The 12,768-nt window shown below is 42.2% G+C and overlaps 1 protein-coding gene across 1 annotated transcript in view; it reads right to left on the bottom strand.

The window, feature by feature from the left end:
• The window catches only part of LOC144643601 (polycystin-1-like), a 28,688-nt gene that overhangs the window by 13,827 nt on the left and 2,093 nt on the right, over window positions 1–12,768 (bottom strand). Inside the window, 8 exon segments of the mRNA XM_078502904.1 lie at window positions 28–279; window positions 997–1,287; window positions 2,534–2,659; window positions 3,056–3,274; window positions 3,818–4,418; window positions 4,959–5,274; window positions 5,992–10,446; window positions 11,121–11,789. Of these exon segments, the coding sequence (XP_078359030.1) occupies window positions 28–279; window positions 997–1,287; window positions 2,534–2,659; window positions 3,056–3,274; window positions 3,818–4,418; window positions 4,959–5,274; window positions 5,992–10,446; window positions 11,121–11,789 (6,929 nt within the window).

Genomic DNA, 12,768 nt, shown 5'->3' with positions numbered 1-12,768 from the left:
AACACAAAACAGAACAGTTTAACCCACCTGTTTGTCGACAGGAGCGTCAATTTTCGAGCTTGAATTGGCGAACAGTTTTCCAAAAGAAGGCATCTGAAAGCCTGCCTGCCCGTCACCGATAGACGAGCCATCCGGGGAGTCTGGGTCAGAGCGTTCCACCGCCATGTTGAGCTTTGCAGTTGATATAACACTGGGCTGCTCACCCGGGAGTTTGTTGTCCAGGACAGAACCGCTGACACTTCCAAGCATACCCACAATATTGTTTGCTGCATCACGACTCTACACAGAAAAGAAGTAAAATCAGCTTGGATTTATATGCATCACGTGATACATGCTGTAGCCACCCGTACCCACGGTTGTATACAAGCTGTGGTCACACTTTTGGTGTGAAATGCGAACTATCTCATTGGTTGTGATGTGATCGTTAAATTTCACAATAAAATCCTCCGTCCATTTTCTCCACCACCTTGAAAAAACCCGTTCCCGTTCATTTTTAGGGGGGGGGGGGGGGGGGGGGGTGGGGGGGGTGGTGTTGTTTTTTTTTTTTTTTATCCATACTCTCACTCTCCCCCCCAAAAAGGGAGGGGGGGGGGGGGGGATCCCGAAAAAAACAAAAGGGGGGAGAAAAAAACCACCCCCTAAAAATAAAAAAAAACGGATAAACTCCCGCCCGAAAGCCACATGGCTCGACAACAAAAATTACCTTTTTTAACGTTCATTTTTACGTGACTTGATAAGAATTGAGCCAGCCAACTCCAATCACAGTTACTTTACGCCCTGCGCTGCCCGCCGCGTACCGCACTAGAAATAGTCAGTTTCAATCAGTTTCTATATTACTCGATTTTCATCAGTCTTTATTTCTGCTTTTGGCTAATGCTACAATATCAATACTCTTACACTAAGTGCTATGTCAAGTCTCACATAGCTAATAAGTAAAAATTTTAATTAGTTTTTCTAAATTTAATACAACGAACGTATAAACGATTTTTATTGTACCTTTGAAGATTCTTCGTCAAGTTCTACAGCTTCGTCCGCCGTCGAATTTGTAGATACCTCATTATCAACTTCTTTACAAGTGAAGTCGTAAGGACCACAAGTTGGAGGGGCTTTTGTTGCATTCATCTTTTTAGGTCTGACACTTACGGAGCTCCCTGCGGCATGAAGAACTTGTCCCATTCCAGACAGCAGGGACTCAGCGCTGCTAACTACTGCGTCGTAGCCAGCAAAGTCGTCAGAACTGCTCTTAAGCAAGGCCGCCATTCTTTCAAAAGCCTCCCCCGAAGCATCCTGAGAATCCATGTGAAAATAATTTGTATTAAAACAGTTGTCATGAAGTTAGCAGTTTGGAAATTCTTCTTAATTGCAAAACAACCGAAGAATTTACTATTTTTATTATCCAATCAGAAAATAGCGTGAGTATTGACGAGCACTTCGAAATTGTGTCGCCCACGAGCTTACGTAATGTTACTTAGCAACTCATTTGTCCGAAAACGCAGGCTCAGGAAATATTCAAAGACCGGATTTCCGAACGGAAGGTGATTATAGGTACCCCTCCCTGCTGATTTATTAACCCATCGAAAGGTAAGTAGACAGAGCAACTTGCATTTCAGTTGTTGTATCTTTTAATAATTTTTTTATAAAAGAAGTTGTTGTTGTGGTTTTGTCTTGTGCGCCCCCCCCCTTTAAAAAAAAAAAAAAAAAGGGGGGGGATTATTTAGGGGAGGAAGAGATTTTGAATATTTTCCCAAATTTTTAAAAAAAAAGAGAGAGTATATTTTTTTAAAAAAAGGCTAAATTATTTTTTTTCATATATCCTTAAAGAGATTTTTTATTTTTTATTTTTTTTAATTTTTATTTCTTTTTTTATAAATTTTTTTTTTTTAAATTAAAATTTAAAATTTTTATATTTTTTAGTTTTAAATTTTTATTCGGGTATATATTATTTAGTTTTAAATTTTAATCCGGGGGCCCCTTTTTTTTCAATAGTTTTTACTGTTTGCCGTTACCCTCTTTTAATAAAGTTGATATTATTATATATTATTAAGCGCTCATTGTCAGAGGGAAAAATATGGGTCAAGAGTCCTGGACACATTGTTTGTGAGAAAGCGAGTATACTGACACTGCGATGCCATTTAAAGGGAAAAGCTGTGATCAGGGCTTTCAATTTTTTTGTGTCAAACTAGATAACTGCTTTTTTTATTAGAAGTACTTCTATTTGAGAATTCAGGTGACAGTTAAACTAAGAACTCGAGTTTTCTATAAGTAAATAGTCAACGAGGAACAACCGAATTGACTATCGCTCATAGACCCTCACAGAAAAAGGGGGCGAGTAGTCTAATTGTTTTTGTAGACACTCTAAAGAATTACTCGAGATTACAGTCCAAAATCAAGAATAATTTCCCTTTTAAAAGCAACGCACGCGGGAAAGTGTTCTATCGAGTATAACTGAAACAGTTGGACAACCAATCAGACTCGCCGGCTTTCCAATGGAACACCTTGAGTGTCTACTAAAATGCAGCTATCAATATCGTACCATGGCTGTAGTTGACGTTTCATCCTTGAACATCGAAGCACTTGCTATCATGTCAGCGGACTGCTGTAAACCCTCTAGTGACGTCACAGGAAGTGATGTTGCCGCTTTGATGATCGACGTTCGCACCTAGACAAACCGTAACAAGACACATAACTTCATATCGGCAGTGAACCCTTTACTTTGTAATTCTAGAGACTCTTTATTATTCCAAATGTTAATACTTGAAATAACCAGTAGCAACGTTTCAGAAGCTTAAGTAGAAACCGTTTTCAAAATACTTACAATTAGAAATGAGTCTCGATTGTTTAATCTCGCATGGGGCCACAATTTAATCGCTTGCTTTAAGAGAGTCCTTGTGCCATGTAGGAATAACTCAGTTGCGTGGAAAGTGCCGAAGGAGGAGGGGGAGAGAGGAAAAAGGGGGAGGGGATTCTCCCTTTCGCGTTTACCCACCCTCTTAAGCTTCCCTCCACGTTTTTCGCCCACCACACAAGCTATGTAGAAAAAAAGATAAATATTTACCGATTTTCTCTTTTCCTTCCTTGCCTCCTCTCCCCCAGTGTCGTTGGAGGGCGTTTTAGAGCTCTGTGCATTAAGCAGTGAGTTGACGGCTCCCGCCATCCTTAGAGCTGCTTGGCTGTCTCCTACATTCACCAGTTTACTCAATTCACTGTTTTCACCTGACGTCATGTTGGCTAGCATGTTACCCAGTTGGTCTTCCTCTATCTTAGGTTCTACCGACTGAAGGAAATAAAATCTTGCTCACACCACAACCTTTGTTTGAAAAGAACCTTTGTTACCAACCTTTGTTAAATTTCTAGAGTAAAAGCAAAGTCCGTAAGTAGAGGCCCATACCCAGGCGCATAACTCCACCCATTATAAGATGTTAGTCCATGGGCGGACAGAGGTAATTTAACTTCGAGGAAAGTGTCTTGCCCAAGAAAAAAACGCAGAAACCCCGGCCTTGGCTTGAACCTGGGCCGCTTGATCTTGAGTCCAGCGCGCTTTGGCTACTGTAATAATGAGAGGTTCCTTAAGTTCTAATTTTTCTGTACTAATTTTCGTGCGTCCTTTTACTTCACAGATGATGTGCCAGTGCTAATCAGATGAGCAATATTTAATTACGTCTATTATTTTTACTAAAAATCTTGTAATCGTTAATAATTTGAAGTCATGGTCTATTTAGGTATCGCAAATTCACGAAAAAGAAGTTTTATTTCAGCTTCTGCTTGTCGCACTATTTTACCCTTTTTATCTCAAAGGAGAATCAAAGTGAATTCTTACCTGCAACAGCAACGAAAAGTGAGTAGCGCTTTTGAAGATATCCAAAACTTTCATGTGTATCTCCAGTGTATAATCGCGCGCCGGATTTCCAAGAGGCAGTTCAGCGTATGTAGAATTGTGCGGACCGTAATAAAACAGCACCCACTTCCCATCATCATTTTTATAGTAAAACTCATAGCTTAGTGGCATGTCTGGATCTTTCCAGCCGTCACACCAAATATGGAATTTAGTTACCAGTGCATCACCTCTTGTAGGCGAACCAAAGCAGGCCCCTCCATTAGGGGCGTCATTTGTTAGGAACACACTCTCTGTCTTGCCATTAACCCCCTTCTCTCTGCGACCGTACAGGCGAATAAGGTACTCACTGGCCCCTTCAAGGACGTTCTTGGGCAGCGTAAAGACAGGACCTGTGGGATCCTTCACCTCAGCTAAATTTTGTCCAATGTCTTTTTGTAGCTGCCAAGACGTCACAGAGCTGTTACCTACGTTTTTGTAGACTTGCCATTCGTAGATCAGGCGTCCAAAACATCCTTCAAAACAGCTGGCGACAAGGGAGAAGCGCTTGGAGGGACAGATTTTGTCTGCGCAGTTCTGCTTACAGCTGTTGAGAATGCATTTTCACAATTCGAATTTATCCTTCACAAGAAAAGATAGTTCATCTAGAAATATCAAAGAGGTTTAAAGCTGTGTGGACCGATGTAAACTTCTGTTCCCTACCGATTTAAACGACAGACTTAAAACATCGTCAGTTTGCATTTTGTAATCCGTTTCCTATCCGTGCTATCCTTAGTCATAATTCATCTAATGGGTTCCGCCATTTGTTAAGTATTGTTCCACAAGAATGATAATTATTCAGAAACATGTTTGGCGGTTTCCTTTGATCTCACGTAGAAAAGAGCAAAAAAAAAAAAAAAAAAAGAAAAAAAAAAGATAGAGCCAAACTCTCCACTTTGACTCTTCAATTTAAATGCTGAACTCGACGCTGTAATTAATTTTAAAATTGTGTTGCCTAAGAATTTAAGTAATTACGTTATTTTTGCCGTTAAATCAAAAGAGATTTCACATTGCGTGACACCAATCATGCAAGAAGATTAGGTTAACCTTAAAAGGGATAGGCGTCACGCAATATAATGTTACTCACTCTAGTCTTGACACGGGTGGATCGCCTTGAACAACCTCTACAACTTGATACTGATGAGCTGTCCTTGCTCCCTTCCTTATGATTACAAACACCACGTACGTTTCGCCTTCTATCATTTTCGTCGTGTTGAGACTCAGCACTGCATTATTGCCATTAAAGACAAACTGTCCATCACCAAAGCAGCCTGTTGAATGTACTGTACCAGGTGCTGCTGGTTGACTTGTTTTGTCATAAGGACTGCGCAGATTCACATTTGGGAAAACATCTTCTGGGAACTGAGTGTGGACACTCCTACATAACCACGTGAAATGCAGCCCTGCAAAACAGAGTCAATAACAATTTAGAACTGGTTTCTATTTCAAGGGGGGAAGCGCGGTGGCCTAATGGCTATAACGTGCTGAACTCTGGATCGAGCGTCCGAGTGGCCCTGGCCGGGGTCACTGTGTTGTTTTCTTGGGCAAGACACTTTACTCTCATAGTGCCTCTCTCCACCCAGGTTTATAAATGGGTACCGGCAGAACTAATGCTGGAGGGAACCCTGGGGGGGGGACTAGGATAACCCATCTAGGGGGTAGTAGAAATACTTTCAGCCGCTTAATACTACAGAAACCGGGATAAGATCTCGTCAAGATAGGCCACTAGGCTCGACGCAGCTTTTACCTTAACTTCTATTTCAGGGCTTAGCCGAAACAATCAAAGGCTTGTCGCTTTAGTGTTGTCTACTCTAAACACAACCTCGTTCCCAGGGCTTTTCCCTTGAGCTTTTTTCCCGCCCGTGCCATTCCAGGGAAAAGCCCTGGGAACGAGGTTGCTTGAACAAGGGAAACAAAGGCTTTGAGTGCAAGACTGGCGGGGTGGGCTCAGAGAAAAGCAAAACCACCTTTGGGTAAATGTGGAGCCTAAAGACGAATACAAACTGAAAGAGCAAATTGTCATCTAAACAAAAAAAAACACCTTCGGGCTAAACAAGGCTACGTGGTGCGCCCCACACAGTAAATGTTGTTTTAAAAATATTATATAAATGTTAACTTACCAGAATCTTTCCCACTGTCAATATCCGGGTCTTTCGACGGGGACGCATCAATCTTGACCTCTTTCCCAAAGCCCCGGCTGATCAAATTTCCACCGTCAATTTTTGCAATGAGAGGAGAAGGAACAATCCTCAAGTAGCCGATAGCTGTGCTGCGGTATTTTCCAGTATTGGGCAGCGCCATCTGCGCAGTGAACTGTACTTCATATAAGCCATACACTAGTGCTTTTCTGGGAATGTTTAGTTCGCGTTCAGTCAGAATGATATTGTCTTGGTTGGTGCTATGAGCCCCGCTTTCGTTCAACAACAGTAGTTGCCATTTAAATTTTACTTTGTTTGTTCTTTCGCAGTCAAGAAGTATATGAGTAGGCACATTGTAGGGGTCAGATCGGTATGACTTGGAGGCCGTACTTGAGCTTACACCAAGGTTTTCGATCTCAATATTTGGGCTCGCGCAAGGGGCATACTCCACCTCTACAACCGTGCGAGCTTGAACAAACGACACCTCGTTTGAAGCGTTTAGCGAAACTGCGTACTCTCCTACTTGGTTGTAGACATGTGCAAACTTCACGCTTTCCATCGGTAAAATGACAGTGAAATTTGATGTTGAGTTTCTAGCTTTGCATCCTGGGTGACCGTAAAAGGAACGCTTTCCGTCCCCGAAGTCAACAGAAAAGCAAGAGTCTGTGCCGAGCTGCGCAGCGCTGAGATGAAATTTTATTGGTTGCTTCAGTCTCTGTGGACTGTTACTTCGTAATACGGGACCTTTAATGGCATACTGAATCACCACAGTGATGTTGGCATGAGCATCACTAACCATATTTCTCACCAGCACCGTCAAATTGTAGAGTCCAACATGATGAAATTGACGCTCAATGAGAGCTTCCTTAACGAATTTTCTCTTCTCGCCATCAATTTGCCACTGATATGATAAGTCGGTTCCTTGAGCGAATACCTTGAACATGACATCATGGCCAGCCGGGAAATAGTCCCCGAGAGGACCGTACCCACCAAGTGACCCATCTTGCTGTGGTAACCTGGCAATTACTCCCTGGATAGAGACCGGATGTTGAATTATGGCCGTTTCCCTGGCAACAGCCCAGGACACTAAATTACGAGCCTCAACTAAAACTTTAAATGTACCAGCAAATCTATATTCGGCAGGCATGACTGTGAAATTTCGACGCTTCCCCAGCTCTTGAAAGCTTAAGTTTGCAAAGAGAACGCGGAATTCCACATCGGTACCATTTGCAATTTGCCACCAGATGACTAAACTTTCGTTAAATCGCCGGGGACGAATGTCGGAAATTTCCAGGTCTGTTATTGGTTCCTGAATAACAATTTCTGTGACTTGCTGCACATGGCTAAGCCTATTTCTGCATTCGATAAACAACCGGTATTTTGACGCTTTCTCGTACACATGGCTAATCTGATAACTCTGGTTGCGAAAGAATTCCACCGGTGTCCCATCTGCGCCTAGGAATGCTGTCTTGGGTAAGTTAAGCTGTCGTAATTCGTTCCCGTCTCCGAAATCGCAAACGCAGTCAACATCCGAGCCTTGTTCGATGGTAAGAATAATCCTTGCGTTTTCTGAGGCGTTAGACGGGAAAGCAGAGAGCTTTACTTCCTGTAGTTGAAGAACTGGTCTATGTACCGTGACGTTTAATGAAGAAACGACATCAGAGACGTTATTGTAAACCGTCACATAGACTTGGTAAGTAACATTAGGTTGTGAGGAGTAAGAATCGTTGAAACCGTATTTGTGCGTGATCTGTCCCAGTTCATTTTCGATTTTATTGCCATCGCCAAAATCGAACAGAAACACTGGATTAGTTCCTGCACCCAAATGAACAGTGAAGGTTGCATTTTGGTCCATTTCAAGGTCACGTGATTCATATGTAACTCGGACAGTCACGTTAGAGACTGGAACTTTTGCTAGAATTGCCGCTGATCGAGACTGAACCGGGCTCACCAAGTTATGGGCAGCGACCCAGATTATGTATTCACCAGGAGAGGGAAGAACGATTTGGGCGAAACCTTCTAGTCCTGAAGTATGAACAGAATTGACTTTTTCTCCGTTAATGGTGACATTAAATGTTGCATTTGTCCCCGATAAAATCCTCCAAGAAACTTGAAATTCTTGACCAACAATCTGCGCGGGAATGTTGAGGATATTTAAACCCTTAACAACGGTTTGAATCACAATCTTTGCGGAAGCGACTTCTGAGCTCAGGCGGTTTTGACAACTGGCTGACACGCGAAAGATTCCTGCAGCTGTGAATTTGTGTTCAACAAGAAATGTCAGATTTTGAAAGGAACCTTTGTCTGTTGATTTGCCATCGGCATAATAGCTAAGAAACTGGTAACTAGAATTCAGACTTAAACCATCTCCAAAATGCCAGAGACAGTAGAAATCAGAACCTTCCGTTGACTGAAGAGCAAGTTTAGCTGCGTTATTCACAGCAGTTGGTGTTGTGCTAATTGAGAGACCTTGGAGCACAAGTACGGGTTTAACAACTGTGATTTTGAGCAGCGCGAATTCTTGGCTTACGTTATTTTGTGCTGTGACATTCACCACATAAACGGAATGAGGATTAAACTTGTGGTCAACAACATGTCTGTGAGTAACAAAAAGTTCACTTCCATCGTTAAAGTCAAACAGAAACTCCGGGTTACTTCCATTCTTTAGCTTCGCAGCTATGTTCACGCTTTCATTGACTTCTACTTCGCGTACACCTCCTATGACGTATGCTTCGAGACCATATATGGGAACCTCCACGACCACGTGACCTCGGATTTGAATAGGAGTGGTCACAAGGTTCCAAACGGCTACAGTGAACTCGTGAAAACCGAGAGAATGGTAGACGTCCTGATTAACGACATGAAAAGTCGAAAGTCCTGCTATCTTCTGTTGGAATTTGTATCCATTGAAGACTATTTCAAAAGACGCGTTTGTTCCTGAAGTTATTTCTAGGGTGATGTTGATTGGTTTTCCGATTATCACCGGTTCAATGGGAAACAAACGAGCTCCCGTGACTGGTTCTTGAACCGTAACATCAATCGTTGCGTTCTTTTGACTGAGGCGATTTTTGCAACTGACTTTCACAGAATAAACTCCAACCCAGGTGTAATTACGCTTTATCAAAAACCTCACAGAAGGCGCCTTCCCATTCTTTGCACGTCTAATGGGATCCCAGGTGGATTCTGCGCGCAAGTCGAATTCCTTTCTGTAATTGGGAATGTCGTCGAATGACGCGCTGCAAACAACGTCGGAGGCTCTTGTTATGTGTACAGTTATCACTGTGGTTTGTAAGAATATTGTTGGTTTGCTGAATAGAGTTAAATCTTCTATCAACAGCACTGGTTTGTGTACCTTGATCACGATGGACGTGATATAAAACGATACGTTGTTTGAAGCATTTATGGTGACCAGAAAATCTCCGTAGGCTACATAGCTGAAATTTGTAGTTAAACTTCTTGCTTTTATCGCCTCTCTACCATCTCCTAAGTTAATATGATAAATAGGATTGGCAGCGTTTTCCTCGTTAATTGTTGTCATAAACAGGGACAAAGTCTCGTTGACTTCAATGTCCCTATTTGAATGAGACAAAGTTGGCGCAAATGGTTGCACTTCTTTCTCTATGCGAATCGTTTCTGAAGCTTGCAAGATTCCGCTCACCTTATTGGTTGATGTGACAGTGACGTCGTAAACACCTGGACCCACGTGATCTTGACGTCGCACCCACGTCCAACCGCTTGAATCGTTTTGGCTTACAAATATCTCGAGCTCCTTATTTGCAAAGCTGGCTGTGTAAGCAATGTCGCTACCGCTTTGTACATGCCACGTGACTTTAAACTCACTTAGAAAGGCTTTTGGAGTTATTTTGTCAATAAGAAGCCCCTTGATGGGAACTTGCACGATCACAATCGATGAAGCATTCGCCTTGCTAAGCCTGTTCTCACACTCAACGTACAGCGAATAAGTTCCTGTGGCGTTAAACGCGTGTTTTAAGTTGTGAATTAAACCATGATCGGCGAAATCCGTTTCACCCACGTGACCATCACTGAAGTTCCAATAACATTTGAAATAAGTGCCTCGATTTGATGTCAGAACCGCTGACAGAGCAGCGGGGAATGGAACGGGGTCACACGACAGGGTCAAATTTCCCAGCAGCTCCAAGGGTCGCTCGACAGTTACCGTGGCCCTTACGCGTAAATTTTCATTCCTGCATCGACTGTATATTAAAGCTTCTACAGCAAAAACTCCGTGCTTTGAGTAGCGATAATGGATTAATTCTTTATCTGTAGTAATGATCGGACTGCCGTCCCCCAGGTCGTATTTATACTCACTAAACTTCGAGTTCTTGTCATTGTGTACCTCAATCGAGATGTTTTCGTTTACCTCGATGTACTTGTCTTTATGCCGCACCAAAAGATGAATTCTACTGACAGGTTCAACTGACAGAATAGGAAAATAAAGATAAATGTAAGAAACGTTTAGTGATAAAAATACTGTGACTGTCCTACATACATCAGGGACGGGTTGTTCAAAGTTTTTTTTTTTAACTTTTCAGTGAGGTTTTCTTTTCATATTTTCTATCTTCCAGTTTTGACGTTGACTAATCTCAAACTGCACAAAACTCTCTATCAACTTTTAATTCGGGGTTGGTGTTAATCAGCTTTCGAACAACCTGGCAACGAACTATTAACCTAAGCACAGCTCAGCCATTATTGATAATGTTGGTGAACTTAAACTACGATTTCTGTTTACTTTTCTGTTTTGTGCGTTTTTAGTCATTGAAAGGAGAAGTGCGAGGCAGGGGGAGAGAGAAATCTAAAATGAGATTTAACAGTACAAGCAACTTCTTGTTGCAGGGGGGATCTCTCCCTAAATCCGCGTATTTGAATGATTTTTTATTTAGTCAAACTCAGGTCGTAACTATAGTGAAATTCACTGGTACATATTGGATATCGATAGGATAGTTCTTCATTTATTTGTACTGTGCTCTTAAGAGTCATACTGGTAGGGACGATGAGTTGCGGCCCCGGCCACACACCTATATCCCAGAAGGGGACAGACAGTACATCACTGGGAGGTTGGACTGACTGTATCAAATAAATCTCTCACTTACAGGGCTTGCAAGCTATCCGCCCTTTTTTAATATCCTGTTGTGTCAGTGCTGTGGAATAGAACTGTAAACACGCCACTCGGCCTTTAAAGAAGTCCGCGTCATTCGGAATCTGACGAGCTCCGATTCGAACATCGAACTGTGTGGCGATCTGTATGCTTGTGATATTTCTGGATGCGACCACGCCTCCTTCGTGCCACAGTTTTACCATCCCGCTGGAGTAGTTATAGGTCATTCCAATATAATTCCACTGATTAAGCTTCAGTATTCCAACCCTCTCTACAGCCGGTGTAATGCGAAAATTCCGTCGGTTGACTCGTGCCGCAAGAGTTCTTGCTGCAGGATATTTACTCTGGTAAATCTGAACACCGTGCCCATCTTTCTGGTAGTTCACAATGGGACCCGGGCTTCCCATCGGGTACACATATAACAAGATGGTGATAGACAGCTTTATATCCAAGTTCCCAGCTTGATTGCTTAACTCGACGTAGGAATCCGCGCGGCCCTGGACTTCAATGGAGCCTCCCAGCTCGCCATGAATCCCGGGAGAGAATGTTGTGCCCACAGCTTCACCAACCCCCTTATGTGGCGATACATCATTAGCAAGAGTTTCGTTGTTAAACGGGTACACAGCTACCGGGAGAACCGGGAACTCGCAGAAATGAAAATAAACTATCAACAAAGAAAAAATAAATCGATTAGTAGATGATAGATTAAATGAAGAGCAAAGAGTTCCATTCTAATCTCGTTCTGTGGTGAAATTATAAGGTCAAAGGCGTTAGGGATACTGAGTGCCAGTAAGTTTTTAAGTTTGTCTCTGGAAATCTTATTTATAACGTTGACCGGCCGAAGGAGCAGACGACAAGAAAAAAAAATTCCACATCCCCGGCGCTGGTCCCGACTCCGTTGAGTGTGGCGACAAAATCTGCATTGAGAAAACAACATCAACAATTTCACATTAATTCCAACAATATTTCCCCTTTTCACCAGATGATGTCAATAAAATTAAAAGGGTGAGCAACAATTTTCCTCTTTTATACAAAATGAGACTCTATTTGTGTTATATTTTTTTTCTGCGAAAGGAAACCAACTTCAAGTGCTCAAACAAGAAAATGGAGGCGTTTTACTTCCACTGCATAAGCGAAGCAATTACTCACCTATATCTCGCCATGGATAAATAAAAGATAAAAAGTAAATTACTTAATGTAAGTTTCAATGTATTTTGCACTGTTGTGCTAATTGTGGACCCTATAAATAAATAAACAAATATTGCAAATCGAACATAAACTTGTTAAAAACCCCAACTGGCAGGAGGCTAACCAGTTTGCTATTTACAAAGTGTGGAGGAGATGAATTTGGGACGACCGAAGACAAATCCATCTATAGTGGCAGGGAGGTGGATTTGAACCCTGGACCTCCGGATTACAATTACAAGTCCAGCGCCCCACAACAAGGCCACGCCACCCTCTCCTCTCCTTATATTACGCATCCTCTCGGCATATAATAAACCTGTAACAAATGTCAGAACCTTCAACCTTACGTAGACAAGCTATACATTGGCATGGAACCGTTCTTATTCAGAGTGTGTGAGAGAACCCTATACTACATTGGAGAGGCTCTTTTCAGGCATGGAAAAACGGCCGAGCCGTGA

Source organism: Oculina patagonica, chromosome 2 (genome assembly GCF_052425735.1).
Source record: "Oculina patagonica isolate OP01 chromosome 2, crgOcupat, whole genome shotgun sequence".
In the NCBI taxonomy this organism is placed as follows: domain Eukaryota; kingdom Metazoa; phylum Cnidaria; class Anthozoa; order Scleractinia; family Oculinidae; genus Oculina; species Oculina patagonica.
The sequence above is the reverse complement of the archived record's forward strand: the minus strand, read 5'-3'. Positions and strand labels throughout refer to the sequence as shown.